Consider the following 17,897-nt stretch of genomic DNA (forward strand, 5'->3'; position numbering starts at 1 on the left):
TTTGTAACACTGAATTTTGCCTGCTTAGCAGGAAAAAAATAAAGTATAAATTGCAAAAATGTAGTTATTAATGTAAAATGTATTCTATCTGATTTCAGGTCTAGTTAAATGAATAAAATAATAATACAGAATTCAGACCTAATTATAATTATCTTTTTGGTCTTTAATAATCACCCCCTTCCTATAAATGGGCCATGTTCATGCTAGACTTCAAGTATAGTAGTTTTATATATAATTGTGTTATTCTGTTTGTTGAAAATATGGCCAAACTCTGCCTTTGATTCAGTTCAGTTTCTTCTTAATCCAATATTGTTTTTGTTTATTTGTTCTATTAACTTGAATTTCTTCAGTATGTTATCTGAGTAGGCAAGGATGAAAATTAATTTATTGAAGTAGACAATTGCCCTCCCCCATCCAAAGATTTATTGTTAAAGAATGTTTTTAAAATTGGCTAGCCTTATTTCACATTTTCTTGCATATATTAAAACCCATCTTAAACTTAAATTTATATTTAAAACTTGTGTCTGTATATAAAATAACCTAAGATTTTTATTTTTAAAAAATTCACATAAAATCTTAAGAGATTTTATGGTTTATTAATCTGGCCTGATATAAAAACTTATCACATAGTGAGTTTGATGTACTCTCATTTCATACTTACATCAAATTACCAGAAAGTTTAAAATGTTATTGAAAATAAAGAGAGTTACAAATCGACAGTAAGTACAACCCAGAGTAAGAAGTATTTTTTTAAAATGACTGAACAAGAAATCAGTGAGTGTCAAGTGGTGGAAGTTATTCTCGGGAAGTTTTATAACACTTGAAAAATTACAGACTCCAGTTCCTCTGTACTATTAGAAACAGAGCTTTAGGATGCCATTAAAAAGCCACAGTGGTTGAACATCATGTTGTGTTGTACCCCTTCCTCCCCCTGAAAAAAACAAAAGAAGATAAAAGCCACGGGGGCACTCCAGGTCAGTGATTCTGTTTGTTTCTTCTTTGTCAAGGACTTTCAGTGATCAGATTAAATCTCTTGATAGTTAAAAATATTTTCCTGTAAAACGTCAGTATAAAACAACTCAAACTATTGCAGTGAACCAAGGCTTTTGAGAAATTTGGGTTTCGCTCACATTGTTGATAGTTTTGTGTTCATGTGTTTCCCTTAGGTGGCTTATTTATATTAGAATGCCTTTTCCCATCTATAATAGGCAGACAGGACTGTGGAATTTTTTGCTTTAGTTTAGCAATTGGAATAAGTATTCTCCACCTTGGAGCTACCATACTACTTATTTATTTCTATTTCTTTCTGAATAATTTGGCATATACCATGCAATTGCAGAGTATATCTATTTTCTAATAATAGGCGACTATAATTGTAGAAAAGTCCTCCTTGCACCAAGTGTTGTGGCTTCTGCTCTAAATTATGAGTAATGAAGGCAGATGGTGGGTACTTTACTTTAATTTAGCATGACAATATGTTAGTGCTGAAAATTCATATGCCTTATATTTGCAGCCTAACTAAATCTATACTTTTACGCTTTCTTTTCTTTTTTTTCATTCAGACAATGTGTTTTGAGGGCACTGAGCATGAAAATGTGACCTAGGAGTTACCTTGAGTACATGGCTTTCAGAACAGTTAATTTTTATGGTAGTTCTATGAGATAAGCATAGTGTTCTACTTGTTGGGAGAGAATATCTTTGTTTCAGTTTCCTCATCTGTAAAGCAGAAATGCTAGTACCTACCTTACTTCTTTCAAGTGTTATGTCAAAAATAAAATATGAAAGATCAATGTAACACACTATAAAACTATAAAACAACAGTTTTAACATTCTTTAAAATTTCATAAAAGATCAACAGTATTGGAGAACATCAAATGCTAAAAGTAACCTAAATTTTTTGGTAACTTAGGTATCCTGCTTTTTTTTTCCACTCTTTTTACACTATTCAGGTTGTAAGTCAACATTGAATTCTGTTCCCTTACCTACAGCCTGTGAGCTTAGCCACTTTCTTTAGAAGACAGCTGCCATCCACGGTCAGTGTCTCTACTCTCTAACTCACAGTCTCCATTTACCCTACTTTTCCTTTGAATGCAGCTCTGTGTAAGATTCACATCCACTTCCCCAAGGGTAACTCCTACTTCCTTTTGGTTTTGTTTTGTTCATAATCATCTGTCTCCTTCGCACCTTTCATCTCTTTCTCCATTCATTCCTTTTCTGCCAACTGTAGCATTCAGGTTTTTTCCTCATTTAAAGAGAGAGAGAGGGAGCATGGAGTGGAAAAGACAGAGTGTGTGTACATGAGTGAGAGTGAGTTTAGAAAAATAGTCTACGTATCCTGCATCTTGTACTTCTTAACCCAGTTATTTCCAACTCTATCCTACACATACTGCTCTCTGAAAAGGCAGCGATGATCCTTCCCCAAACCCAGTAGCCTTCTCTTATTCTTGGTCTTTTTGTATGACTGTTCCCCGACTACTTAAAAGTCTCTGCATCCCTTTTGTTCTGACTTTTTTGACCTTTCATTCTTTCGGTTGCTTCACTTTTTACCCGCTTCTGACATCCAACTGTGAACGTTGCCCCCAAATTAGTACTTAGTACATATTAGTTTTTTGCGATATTAATTTATGTGAATGAATTTTTCTTTAGTCTTCTTTTTTCCCTCTAAATTTGTCCTGTTGTGAGACCTAATTCACTCCTATAGCTTCAGCTAAAGCATTTATGTTAATTACTTCCATGGTAATGTCTTTCAGTCTTTAAAATACGTTTCAGCTTTTCTTCCCAAATTCATACCAAATTTTTAGACCTCTCTGAGGCTAACCTAATACAATCAAACCTAATTGTTTCCAAACCAAATACAATAAAAAGACGTGCTCTACCATTTGTCACCAGCATTCTTTTCATTCTCCCAGATCTGAAGCCCCAGAATTATCTCTGACTACTCTGTCATTCTGTATGTTTAGATAGTTACCAACTCCTATAGGTTCTGTGTGTTATTTCTCACGTCTATTTCTTCTTTCCCTACTGCCATTATTCTAGATCAGCTCTTCATTACCTGCATAGACCACTGCCATTGGTTATCCTCTGACCAGTGCTTTCCCAACCCCAAGTCCTTCTATACAACTGCCAGATGGATATTAAATTCACCTGGCCTGATGGCCCCTTGCCATTTGAGTTCAGTAAACTCAAGCTAGCTTGCCCAAACCTACCTAGTCTTAACCCTACCCACCCTGTTTTCTTTTTTCTTTTCTTCTCTTTTCTTTTCCTTTTCTTTTCTCTTCTCTTTCTTTCTCTTTGTCTCTTTCCTTCTTTCTTTCCTCTTTCTTTCTCTCTCTCTCTCTTTTCTTTTCTTTCTTCTTTTTTTTTTTTTTCAGAGTCTTGCTCTGTCACCCAAGCTGGAATGCAGTGGCATCATCCCAGCTCTTGGCAGCCTCGACCTCTGAGTCTCAGATGATCCTCCCACCTCAGCCGCCTGGGTAGCTGGGACTACAGGCATGCACTACCATGCTTGGCTAATTTTTTGTATTTTTAATAGAGAGGGATTTCTCCATATTGCCCAGGCTGGTCTCGAACTCCTGGACTCAAGTGATCCACCCACCTCAGCCTCCCAAAGTGCTGGGATTACAGGCATCGGCAACTGCCCAGCCACACACACTAAATTCTAATCCCAGTGGAATATTTGTGGTTTTGTTAACACTCTGTATCCCTTCCTATTTCTACGCCTTTGTTCTTTCTTTTTTCATCCTTTACTACAGAAAATAAAAGCAAGGGAGAAAGTAGCCTCATATCACTGTGACCCTCCACTTCTCCTAGTTGAGAATGGCTACAAGGAATGAAAAATGTTACTGATGATGGGGTATCACTCATGTGAATGGGACAGTCAAAAGGGTGAGAACCACAAGGGGATTATTTACATTCTTAAAATGCCCCAGCATATTCATGAGGCACAAAACTATAGTCACACATTCAGGTGCCATGTTTGTTTGTTTGTGTTATTGATTGGAATATGTCCTCATTTGAGGTCAGATGTTGTCGGTAATGACCGGAGAAAATTTTGTTGTTATAATTATGTTGATGGATAAGTGTATTTTATGTGTACGTGTTATTTTTTGAAATATATTTAATTGAGAAATATTTTTAGTATAGTCCTTTCAATGAAGTAATTCTTTTGTTCCAAATAACACCTATAACAAAATTACTTTTAGTAATTACTTATTTTATGTGATTTCACATACTTTACACAATGTAAAGGGAAAAATTTTTTTATGTGAAAGAGTAGAGAGAAAACTCAGTAATGTAGACCACATTGTATCAGGAAGAGATTCACATTTATATCACTTTATCCTGTTTTTGACCAATATAATTAAGTTATATTCTGCTTGTAGTTAAAATTATGTGAACAGATGGTGAAAAAATTTATTTAAAATGTTGCTTTTACATTTCCAGGATTTTTATCCTTCGTGAAACCTAGGCTTCAGTGTTCCTATAACTACCCAGTATATTAGAGTGCTCCTCCACACCATAGTTATTTCAGCTATGTTGTTAGTCCACTATTTGCACCTTATTCGTGATGCATTATTCTGGTTATATCTATAGGGTCTGTGTACTAATTGCTGAAGATATAGATAATCTATGATTAAAATGATAAAAACTTTATGATTGTAATTTATTGTGAGTACATTTTATGTATTTTCCTTATATATATTAACATTTTAATTACATAAACTATATGAAGCATAATAATCTACCAATGTGAAAAAATATAAAGTATTTAATATACTTGCACTTAATAATACTTAATATTAAAAGCATTTCAGTATTTGAATTAAAACTAAGATTAAGGTGCATACTAGCTATGAAGAAAATAGTACCCACTATAGCTACCTAGCAGTGTTTGAGTTGCTCTTGTCAATTATTTTTATCTCGGGTTATATTTGTGTCTCAAAACTTTGCTGATTCCTTTTGGGAGGTGCAAAGAAACTGAGTGAATCTCTTAGGTGCTCTAAGGATCAGTCACTAGTATTGTGACTGGTGTCTGAATGTCAGTAAATATTAAGATTTGCCTTAATAAAAGATTTTGGAAATAAAGCTCTTTTATTTGAAAGATTCTTGGGGATAAAGTAAATTTGGCATGTGGTATGAAATAAATCATGAATAAGAGTGAAAGGAACTATTTTTTGACTGGTGTTATGTTCTGTTTGAAAAATATGCAAGTTTTAGTTATGTTTTTACAACTATTTTTGTATGTTGCAATTATATAACTTTTATAAATATTGGAGAATATTGGGTTTTACTGTTATATTGCAAAGCCTTGCCTCTCAGTTTATGTCTTTCCCAATTTCATTTATATTTTAAGTTCTCTAAAATAAACATGTTACTCAATTGCACTTGAGACCTTTAAAATGAAGTGGATTTGGATTAAGCAGGCTTTCCTATTGAAGTAGGCGCACTCTAATAGGAAAGATGGGTTTTAGTGGGCTACACTTCTTTTTAACTCATAAAGAAGTCTCAGTGTACCAGGGGTGTACTTTGGTTTAAAAGTAAAAGTTTAAGTGTGAGCCTCAGATTTTTGAAATCATATTTGTCAGTTAACTTGAATGAAAGAAAGTCATGAAATTATCCTTGGTTGATAATTCTAATTGAAAATATTTCATGCAAATATCTTGTCCTGTGAGGCTACAAATTAGCTTCGATGTTTTGTTGATTTCAAAGCACAGTATGGCTTTGACAAACTTTACATACTGCTTATCCTATTTTACAGTTTCAAATTTCAAACCTCTTTACAGTGGTTTCCTCTTAGGATGCATATTTGATGCTTGTCGTGTCAGGTCTTTTTTGTTACTTGCCTTTTTTTTTAATCAGCATGAAAATGAACATGCATAATACATTAAAAAATCTTTTCAGGTACATTGTTACATATTTTTGTTTGTGTTATTTGGAGGTTAATAAGTATTTCCAGGATCTTTTATTTATTATTTGAAATGAAATACATTAAATAGAGAACAGTTTTTTTAACCCTGTGACTTTGTATTGCGTTTTGAAAATGTTGATGTGTTGAGGTGTATAATTGAATACCATAGAAACAAAATGGAGATTTGAGGATGATGAATTGAAAACTAGGTATTTTTTGTGGTGAGATTCTAAGATCAGTTACTGTTGTCCTTATAAAAGTCTAATACAGTCACTCAGCTGTTAAAAACCTAATCCTCTATTTAAAAAAATATACAAAAACAAATTGTCTATCTTTCTGCCTGATCTCTTCTCAAGTACTAACACAATGGAAACAGTGGGTGATCTGTCAATGTGTTTGGTTTGTCAATGATGGTTTTGTATAAATATTGGGAGGGTAAGAAATAAAATCGCACAGTAAAATATGATTTCATCTGCCTTTTCTCTGCAGCTCCATGGCTCATGCTGCGGTGTGAAATTCTCATTTTACACACTTTGCAGGCGGAGCACATGAATTATGCATTGAGCAAGAAAAATCTCCTGCCTCAAGTCCTATATGCATTTACTCAGGTTCTGTCTCTATTACCAAGATGAATTGCAAATGGAGAAATGTTTGATGGAATAGAGCTCTTAACTTCTTTGTTTAGAATTCAGAATTTTATTTTTATAGTAGATCCTTTAAGTATGAAAATGTTTTGAACTTACTATGGATTTTTTAAAATGAAAAATGAAATCTAATATAAGAGGAATACCAAACACATCATGAAGCATTTTATAGCCTTGATTCAGAATGCAAGGGTTTTTCAATTCAGTAGAAATGACCATTATCTATTGCTAATGTTGTATTTCAGTCACTGGTTATTTGCTGTTCTCAGAAAGTCAATGAAATTCTGTCCTTTTGAAAGCCTTTTTTCTCTCTGTTCTAGGCCTCTAATAAGAGATTATGCCAATTTCACATGCAGCTCTGTTCTGTGTTATATGTGACCTGATATGTATTTAATAGATACTGTTACACACTCTTGGTTGTGAAGTAGAAAATAAGGTATAGACTTGCCTTCAGCTTTAACTTTATCTTGATTTGATAGGTTTCTAATTTTTCAGGTGGGGAGGTTACAGTTCCATAAAGACAGTCATGCACCATTGTAGCTTATAGGAAGCTACACTCATTGTGCTCAGCATAGCATTTTGATAAGTCACATGATGATATGCTCTTTTTGTTACATGTTCTTTCTTCACAGGAATGATATTCTAGTTGAGACGGCATTTTCGTTCGGCACTTGCTTTCATTTACTTGCGACTTTTAAATTTTAGCTTCAAAACTAACATTTCTTCTATTTTTTTCCCCATCTTAGACATTGTTTACTCATTTGAGAAGTGGAGAGGGGGCAAATACTATTTCTTTCGTTTTTCAATAAGGAATGAAAATTAAAACTTAACTAGATGATTTGGAGTGTTCAGTGATAAAAATAATTACTTTGAAGATGAAAATTAGTGCCTTTTTAAGTGTATTAATAATGTATATTATTATGTGGTCCTTGAAATTTCTGAGTATCAGCATAAGGGAAAAAGCAAGTGAAATTTAAATGATTTTAAAGTGTTACCTATGTATAATTTTATGTAATGCTTTTGTTCATGTATGTGCACTGTTGTAGGAGCTCTAACACTGTGTAAACTTTAAATGGTGATAAAATATATTTTGTTTCAGTGGTACCTTCTTGTGGCTAAATGAATACTTCGAAAATATTTATTAGCACATTAACAATAAGCTATAGAATTTTGGTTGATTATAAGTTACTTGAAGGCAGCACTGTATCTGTCTTGGCTGTTATTTCCATTGCTTGGCACAGAATCGAATATATATTTAGAATTCTATACATACCTATTGAATGAATGATGAAATAAACAAAAACATTTTAGTAGAAACTTTAGTTTAGTTCTGTGATTTGAGAAAATTTAATGTAAAAAATAGTATAGATTAGAAAGATAAACTTTGACCCAATTGTATTTAACGCCCTACTCTTTGTTGGCCTTTAGTTATTTGTAATGCACTTAATTCATACAATTTTCTTTTTAAAAGATTTACAAATTTTTTCTCAATCTCTAACCAAACTGTGAACAGTTCAGGCTTAGGGGCACTGTATTCTGGTTCATGGATATATACATTTTGTAAGTACAGTAGACCAAATAAGCAAATATCTGCTGGGGGAAGCCCTAATTATATGCAGATATGTTTTGAAATATTTATTTTCTCTACAAAACAGTAGAACAAGTGAGTGAGTCCTTTCAACTCTAAAAAGAAAGAGCCTGGGAATGTCATTTATAGATTTTAGTGAATATCTTTGGCAAAGAAGTTTGATACAACCCAGTATAGAAACATAAAATATCTAGTACAATGCCTGTCACAAACTGTATCAGAAAAGGCTGACCTATCACAAGCCCATCAAAAATCTCTGAGCTCTGCATATATTGAGTATTTCCTTTTCTAAAGTAAACCTGTTTAGAAGTTACTTTCAAGAATATTTGTGAACTCTCTACCAAAGAGCCACTTTACGTTTTTATGTTAGCAAGAAGTTGTCAGGTTATAAAATAATTATATACCTTTAAATTTTCTTCTGACATTTATAATTTTTAAACACACAATAGTTTAAAATAAGGGTTTGCATAGTGGGTAAGAAATACTTTATGCTAATTGAGACAAATGTTGATTCAGGAAAACATTTTGTATAACCATACAGAAGTTCAATTTGTTGATACCACTAAGCAGAGAAAAAAAATGTTTTGGAATATTAAGGACTACACAGATTTTTAAAACAGGACATGTGATAAATGAAATATTTGTTATTTTATAGGAGAAAGAAAAGAAAACAAAACAAGGTAGAACTCCTCTTACCAAAGATGTTTCACTTCTAGATTTGGATGATTGTAAGTATTGTAATTTAAAATATTTCTTCTGTGTTTAGTAAGAGTATTTTTTATTTGTATAGTACCTTTTATTTACGTGTCCCAAAATATATCAATATTTATTGTGTAAGACTTATAGATGAATAATGCAAGAAAGTTTTGGAAATCAGTGATATTTGTTTATTTCATCTATTCAGCATATCACTTTATTATCACATGAACAAATATAGATGGCCAAATAAAAGTATACAAAATTCATTTTAAAATCTTTTGCTTTAGTAATTTATATGTGTTTTGTTAAATAGTCATCCATATCTTGTAACTTCTACATTGTGAAATGTGGATTATGGGGATTGACACATCTAACTTAAGGAGGTAGAGGGTTAAGGAAATGGAAAGGACATCACCATCTTCCACTTGGCACAATTTTAGTAGCAATGGAAAATAGGTTACAAAGCTTTTGGAGGCCAGTTTCGCTACACCTATCAGTCTTTTACCTGCAAAAAATCTTTGTCCCAGCAAATCTTAAGAATTCAGAATCCTACAAATATATTCACCCAGGTGTGCAGAGATGTATATATATTTATCACCTCCCGTTAAATCCTCCTGCATTGTGAGAGAGAGAGTGGTACTTTGTTGCACTAGGAGAAGAGTAACAAGAAGTGAGATTTCATGAATATTAAACTACTGTCATTTTTTGATAGAGATTTTCTGTGCTGGGAATGAGTTATGTTTTAGATTATCTCATTCTGTCATAGATCTGTTCTGCTTATATTGTTTACCTGCCCTGTCCCCAATAGCCGTGGCATATACTTAATATAGAGAAATTAAAATATATAATACAGAGAAATAACAGAGAAACTAAAAATAAAATTGGAGTTAAATTTGAATCATGTTTTACATATTAGCTAAGATTTTGAGGTTTGGTAACATCCAGTGTTGCTAAGGTTTGGAGAAACAGATGTACATGTTTTTGGTAGGAATATAAATAGGTACAGCTCTTTGGAGTCATTTTAGCAATATCTATCAAAACTTAAATTGCACATATCCTTTCACGTAGCTGTTCTTCCCCACCCCCCGAGACGGAATCTCACTTTGTTGCCCAGGCTGGAGTGCAGTGGCACTACCTCGGCTATACTGCAACCTCAGCCTTCTGGGTTCAGGCAATTCTCCTGCCTCAGCCTCCCAAGTAGCTGGGACTACAGGCACGTGCCACATCACGCCCATCTAATTTTTTGTATTTTTAGTAGAGACGGGGTTTCACTGTGTTAGCCAGGATGCTCTCGATCTCCTGACCTCGTGATCCACCTGCCTCAGCCTCACAAAGTGCTGGGATTACAGGCGTGATCCACCACACCCCGCCGACATAGCAGTTCTTTTCCAGAAATTTATCCTACTGATAAACTACTGATAAAATCAGATCTTATTTCTTTCTTATTTTAAACCCTTGAATGTAATGGCTTAATTTTGCATTTAGATGAAAGCCCATACTCCTTTCCCAGGTTTCTCCGACTGTGGATGATCTGACCCCTCTCTGCTTCTTATCCACATTTCATCCTACTTTGTTTTTATGCGTTTGTTACACATACGAGGCTCATTTCTGTCAAGGGCCTTTCTACTGCTGTTCCCCTGCTGAGAACAATTCCCCCAGATTTGGCAGGCTGATCCTTACTTCCCCAACTCAGAAGTCACCTACTCTTACACACTGTCTTGGCCCCTTTGAGCTGGCATAACAAAATACCTTAGACTGGATAATTTATAAACAGCAGAAATTAATTGTTCGTAGTTCTGGAGGCTGGGATGTCCAAGATCAAAGTGCCAGCATATTTGATAATTGGTGAGGGCTAGCTCTGCTTCAAAGATAGTGACTTCTGTTTCCTCATGTGACAGAAGGAGGAAACACCATCCCTTATATCCCTTTTATAAGGGCACCAAGACCATTCGTGAGGGTAGAACCCCCATAACCTAATTACCTATTAAAGGCCCCACCAGAGTCTGGATTAGGTTTCAATATGAATTTTGGAGAGACACAAATATTCAGACCATAGCACAAACCTTCACCTCTTATTCTTGTCTTCATGGCATTTTTCACTATCTGAAATTACCTTAAAATTTTGGTATCTGATTATTGTCTCTTTCTCCTGACTAAGATATAAGTTCCATGAGGACAGGATATCTCTCTGTCTTGCTCACTGCTATTCCTAGTGTATAGAGTGGCTCCTGCCAGTTAGTGGGCACCCAGTAAATTTTTCTTGAATTAATAAAACATATAAAGGCATATATAAAAATTTCATTGTGGCATTGTTCATTGGTTAGCTCTGGTGTCCTTGTGATGTAGGACTAACCTGGGAACAGGCAAGAATAAGACTTTCTTTTTTTTTTTTTTTTTTTTTTTTGAGATGGAGTCTCGCTCTGTCGCCCAGGCTGGAGTGCAGTGGCCGGATCTCAGCTCACGGCAAGCTCCGCCTCCTGGGTTTACGCCATTCTCCTGCCTCAGCCTCCCAAGTAGCTGGGACTACAGGGGCCCGCCACCTTGCCCGGCTAGTTTTTTGTGTTTTTTGGTAGAGACGGGGTTTCACCGTGTTAGCCAGGATGGTCTCGATCTTCTGACCTCGTGATCTGCCCGTCTTGGCCTCACAAAGTGCTGGAATTACAGGGTTGAGCCACTGCGCCAGGCCAAGACTTTCATTTTATATTTTGTATCTTTCTGTGACATTTGAGTATCTTACACATGTATGTTTGTAACCTTCATAATTTTAAAGTTTAAAATTATAAAAGAATAACAGTAAAGTACATTTAAAAAGGAACAAAGAGGAAATGTTACAAGACACTAGAATATACTAATTACAACTTTTTCTTCTTATATTCAACTTTGGATTTCCTGGCAACTATGGTAAAAAAAGAAAAACCTATAAAATGATGTAATTGTTATAGTTCCATTCTATAAAAAGTATATTTTTATATGTTGAGACACAAACTTTTTTAAAAAATCAAGTTTTTAAGAATTGAGATGAAAGTTTTTTTGAATTTTTAAGGGAACTTTGATCCCAACCCACATTTTTTAACTCAATATAGGATATAGTACTTCTCTTTGTTTTTAATACCCAAGTGCTCCTTTCTTTAAAAATCTTTCATAGTCCTGCATTTGTCAGAAATGACACTTGAAACTCTTGTTAACAAGTCAGTTCAGCCTACGTTTTCTGGATCGTCTGCTAAGTGCAAGGTAGTTTGGTAGGTACTGTAATAGATAAATAGAATTTAGTCATTCCCTTCCAAAAACTAAAATCTAGTCAGAGACACAGATACCTGGACAAGTAACTATTGTATATGAGAGAAAAATAGAGATTCATAGTATAGTGAAGAAACAAAGAAGGAGATGAAAACCCCTCTTTAGGGTCTTCATTAACCCCAAATTTAAAAACTACAAAAACCTTGTGGAAGAACCATGATGTGAGCTTAGAGATAAAGACAAGCAGAGTGCCAACTTCATTATATGCCTCCTATTAGCCTACAGTAGTTTTCCATTGCCCATGGCATGCAGTTTGTTGCTCAGACACTAAAATGTCACTCTCCAGTGGCTTTAGTTCTCAACTGTGAGAATTAGATTAATCTTGAAAGAAGGCCAGACACATTCCCTGTGTTTTATCTAAGAGGCACATCATAATCCACACGGGTTGTTTGCTCGGTACACAGTACATACCAGGAAGACTGCAAGTACTGAATTTATTCATTTCTTCATTCAGGAAATGTTAATTGAGTACTTGCTATGATCTTTATAATCTGCTACATACTGGAGATTTCTAAATGAATACAATATTGTTCCTACCCAAGGAACGCTCAAAGTGTAATGGGAAAAACAGATAAATTGGCGATTAGATTGCCTCATTATAGATGAAATGAGGAGAAATGCACAAAATACTGTTTGGTATCAAGGTACCTAATCCACCTAGCAGTATCAAAATTTATCTTTTGAGTTGAGTTTAAGAAAGCATCAGTTGGCTGAGCATGGTGGCTCACACCTGTAATACCAGCACTTTGGGGAGCCTAGGTGGTCACATCATCTGAGGCCAAGAGATCGATACCAGCCTGGCCAACATGGTGAAACCCCATCTCTACTAAAAATACAAAAATTAGGCAGGTGTCGTGGCGCACGCCTGTAATCCCAGTTACTCAGGAGGCTGTGGCAGGAGAATTGCTTAAACCTGGTAAGCAGAGGTTCCAGTGAGCCAAGATCGCGTGACTGTACTCTAGCCTGGGTGACAGAGCAATGCTCCATCTCAAAAAAAGAAAAAAAGCATCAGTCAAGCAGTTGGAGGCATGAGGGGAGGGTATACTAGGCAGAATAAAGGCGTGGAGGAGGGAAAGAGCTTGCTACTATCAGAATTAATTATTGTCTCTCTCTCTTAAGGCAGCAACCCTAGTAATAGACTGACTCTATTACAAAGTAATTTGGTTATTTCTCTTACTATTTCCCCTATTGTATCTGTTGAGGGGATGTTATCATGAGCACAGAGATTAGTCCTATGCTTTTAATCAGTTTAGTAGTTTCTTTGTGTCTCATTTTATTCATTTGTAATTTTTTTTAAAGACTGTAAAACTTCTACAGTTTCTTTAGATCATTAAGTTATATGACTCTCTTTCATGGGAGTCAGTTAACAATACATGAGAAAAATATTTGTTCTAGGATAATATATGACCTAACAGTCTTTTGTTAGACTTAGAGATATCAATATGCTTTCTATGTTTCAGGCATATTTTATATTCCTAGAAATTACAATATATTTTAGGGCCCCATACCATGTGCTCTCAGTAGGACAATCATAAATCAGTCATCATATTCTAGTGTTCTTTTATAGGAAATGTAAACCTATGTCATTACATTGTTAGTGCAAGTGACAGTGAAGTATTTAAAAAATCTCTGTCAGCCAACAATAATCATACTTCAAATAAGCCTTATGATATGTGATATCACATTGTTAAGTGAATTGTGGTCAAGGCAGTAGAGTGGAGTTGCTGAAAGGACAGTGGAGCAAGCTGTCTGAGTTTCAATCCCAGCTCTGTTACTCACTAGTTGTGTCATCTTGGGCAATTTACTTAACCTCTCCATGCTTTAGCTGCTTTGTCTATAAAATTGAGATGCTTTGTCTATAAAATACTTTTGGGAGTCATTTAATTCTCAAAGGATGAAATGAGTTGATATATGTAAAAGCATTTAGAACTGTGCCTGACACATGATAGGCATTACTGGGGTTAGTAATGATGCTGGTGCTGATGATGCCAATGATACAGATGATGCAGCAAATTACAAATTAACAACATATTAAGCCATTATATATTCAGTTTTTCTTATTCTTAAATCTTAAGGCAATGCTTTGATCAGAAGAATAATTGCATAATTATTATATTAGATCTACTTTTAGAAAAGAAAATATTTTATAGAAAGTTTTTAAAACAAAAAGAAGAAAATAAAATTAACTTGTAATCCAAACACCCCAGGTTAACATTCTGACATATCAGTTTAGATTCTCTTCATATGCAAATCCCCCCCTCCAAATTGGATTGTACTGAGAAACTGTTTTATCACTTGCTTTCTCCTCTGTTTAAAGTACGTGTTCTTAGCCGGGGTGGTGGCTCATGTCTATAATCTAGCACTTTGGAGGCCAAGGCAGGAGGATTGCTTAAGCCCAGGAGGTCAAGGCTGTGGTGAGCTGTGATTGTGCCATCGCACTCCAGCCTAAGTGACAGAGCAAGACCCTGTTTCCAAAAAAACACAAAACCTACGTTCTTTATAACTGCATGGTTGTCCTTTATCCTGTTATAACAAATTCTGTTTAACAGATTTACTATTGTTGGGAATTTAGCTGGTTTCCATTTTTTTGCTATCATAATTAGTGAGGTAACATTCATCATTGTAAATATATATTTCAATATCTCTGTAACTGTTTCCTTAAGATAAATTTCCAGGAATAGTATTGCTGGAACAAATACTTTGAAGAATTTGTTTGTCCAAAATTGACTTCTAGGCGTGGCATGGTGGCTCATGCCTGTAATCCCAGCTACATGAGAGGCTGAGACAGGAGGATTGCTTGAAGCTGGGAGTTCGAGACCAGCCTGGACAGCAAAGTGAGACTCCTGTCTCTACAAAAAGATAGAAAAATAAGCGGGGCGTGGTGGCATACACCTGTAATACTAGCTACTCAGGAGACTGAGGCAGGAGGATCACTTGAGTCCAGAAATTCAAGGCTGCACTGAGCTGTGATGATGCCACTCCACTCCAGCCTGGGAGACAGATAAACTCCTCAAAAATAAGTAAATAAAATCGCCTTTCAGAAAGCTTGTACCAGCTTACACAGTATCAATATGAGGGTGCTATATTCCTTGTACCTTCACCAATGCTAGATTTTGTATTTTAAAATTACCTTTTCTAATTTGACAGGTGGACATGATGTTTCATTTTAACTTGTATGCTACGACATTTTTTTAAAAACCCTATAGAGTCACTTTGTTTTTACACATTACTAATTAAATACTTCAGCACGGTCAACTAGCCTCAGAATTCACTTTAGGATAAGCTTTCAATGCCAACTTTCATCTCGCCATACCTGCAGACAGATGCATAATCATCTCTTTAATACCAGAGCACACATCTTCTGAAATGATATTAAAACCCATCCTTTTTTAAAAAAAAGAGCAGAACTTGCTTGTGGTGTGAATTTTCTTCTCTTGTCTCTTGGTAGTATTTAGCCAAGCCACCGTTGAAATCAGAGGCTGTTTCTTATTCAGTTTTTTATCCCTTACATGGGCATTCTAATATTTTGAAAGGATGGATGGTGGGTTGGTGGGTAGACAGGTATACAAAGGAATGAACAAACATGCATTTAGAACTTACCTGAAAAGTTACTTGTTGCATTGGAAGGCAATATATTATGATCCAAGTTAGAAGAAGCAGTTTCTAATTCTATAGTGGTTCTACCATTCACTTTTTTAATGACCTTGTCAATATTAGTCTCCCTTCTGGCTCAGTTTCCCGTGTCTTCAATATTAAATGCTCTTTCTAAGCCTTCAGATTGCCATTGCCTCACTTCGTTCCTAAACTATTGTAAACTCTTCCGTACTCCCAACCCTGCCTTCAGTCTGTGCATTGTACTGCCATCTGATTGACCATCCTGCAGGACCATATTCATTGTCATTCCTCTGTTTGATTGATTTTTGACTGTTCCCCTTGGTCAATAGGATAAATCCAGTCGCCTTAGTTTTTCAATTTCCCACCTCCCAGTCTTTGTTTATAGCATTCTGTTATCCAACAATTAACTGGCTTCTTTCTTTCCTCTTGTTCAAATCCCACCCTTACTTAAAAATTGGACTTCATTCCCTCCTATTCATGAAGCCTCCTCTTCCACTCCATCTCCAGTGATCCTTGTTTTCCCCCGACTCTGTGACATTTCCTAACTCTACAGGGGTTTTCAGTGTGGGTCTAAGGAAGCCTGGGGATTTGAAGCTGTGCTTCAGCCGTACTAAGTGAGCACGGGGAAGACCAAGAGCTCCACTACCTCCCCATCCAACCTCCAGGCTGCTTTTTAAATTATATATGTTGAGATTTTATTTAGTGTTTCCTTTGAATTTTTTCTTCTTTGGCCATATCATTTATGGACTGTATTGTTTCTTTTTAATTTTTTTTTCAGATATGTGTATCTCTTTTTCTTAATTAGGTTTTGTTACTTAAGGATCTTGAACTTTTTGTCTCTCACTTGCTACCTTGCAGAAGAAATATTTGTTGTTAACTTTATGGATTAATATTTGTTCTGCCTTGTTCACTGGATATTGTGAGACTAAAATGAGAAAAGGATGCTTTGAAAATTACTGTCACACCTGGGTGTCATGGCACACACCTGTAGTCCCAGCAGTTTGGGAGACCAAAGTAGGAGGATTGCCTGAGCCTAGGAATTAGAGACCAGCCTGGGCAACATGGGGAGACCCTATCTCTTAAAAAAGAATGCTGGGTGTGGTGGCATGCACTTACTTAGGAGGCTGAGATTGCTTGGGCCCAGGAAGGGATTGCACCACTTTACTCCAGCCTGGGCAACAGAGCAAGACCCTGTCTCCAAAAATAAAAAATGTCAAATTAAGTAAATGTTATTCCCTTTAGAATATTATTTTGGAGTGAGAACTTGTTGGAAGCTAAAACTTGACCACGTTTTAATGTATTTTATTCAAATGGTTTAGAAGCACCAAAAATTAATGTTATTGTCTGTTCACACAGACTAGCAGATATGCAAACATATAAAGACACAAATTTGTATTACATGAGAAGTACAGTTATAGAAGTTTGCCCAAGTATATCTGTGGAACAAAGAAGGCACATATAAGCTGTTTGCAGGTGAGCCAGAGAGTGTATTCCTTTTAAAGGGTAGCTTGCCAGATCAAAGTTGCAAGATGGGCAAGGCAGAGAAGTAGGCAAACAGAGTAGAATATAAAAGCCTCCAAGACTTAGAACAAGATCTTGGGAACTATTATCCCATAGAGCTAGCACATAACAGTGCTGAAACTGGAGATAAGCTGGCCCTGAATAGTCCAGTATGGTGTCCACAAGCCACATGTAATTACTTAAATTAGTCAAAATTTAAAATGCATTTATTTAGTCATACTAACCACATATCAAGAAGATGTTAGGCATATGTGGCTAGTGGCCACTTTTATTAGATGTAGAACATTTCCGTTCTCACAGGAAGTGCTATTAGACAGGACTGGGGCAGACCATAGAGGACTTTGTGAACTTAATTGAGGAGTTGGGCTTTTATCTTGTAGGCAGTTACGAGCCTTCAAAGAGTCTTAAGCAGGGAAGTGACATGATCAGACTTGGATTTTTAGATTTCCAAACTTACAGTATCAGTTCTCAAGTATATAGCGGGTTTAGAATCAGTCAAACATTTCCATCTAGCACATAGCTTTTGCTGAAAAAGTATAATTACAAGGGAATTAGGTAGCCTGGACCCCGAATTAGAGTAGAGAATAAAATAGATATAGGATTGAAACATCTTTCAAGACTTGTA

At 35.5% G+C, this 17,897-nt stretch overlaps 1 protein-coding gene across 1 annotated transcript in view; it reads left to right on the forward strand.

The window, feature by feature from the left end:
- The window catches only part of AP3B1 (adaptor-related protein complex 3, beta 1 subunit), a 328,165-nt gene that overhangs the window by 216,511 nt on the left and 93,757 nt on the right, over window positions 1–17,897 (forward strand). Inside the window, 1 exon segment of the mRNA XM_011996198.1 lies at window positions 8,796–8,868. Coding sequence (XP_011851588.1) covers window positions 8,796–8,868 — 73 coding nt within the window.

The sequence above is a fragment of the Mandrillus leucophaeus genome, unplaced genomic scaffold (genome assembly GCF_000951045.1).
Source record: "Mandrillus leucophaeus isolate KB7577 unplaced genomic scaffold, Mleu.le_1.0 Scaffold114, whole genome shotgun sequence".
Classification (NCBI taxonomy): Eukaryota; Metazoa; Chordata; class Mammalia; order Primates; family Cercopithecidae; genus Mandrillus; species Mandrillus leucophaeus.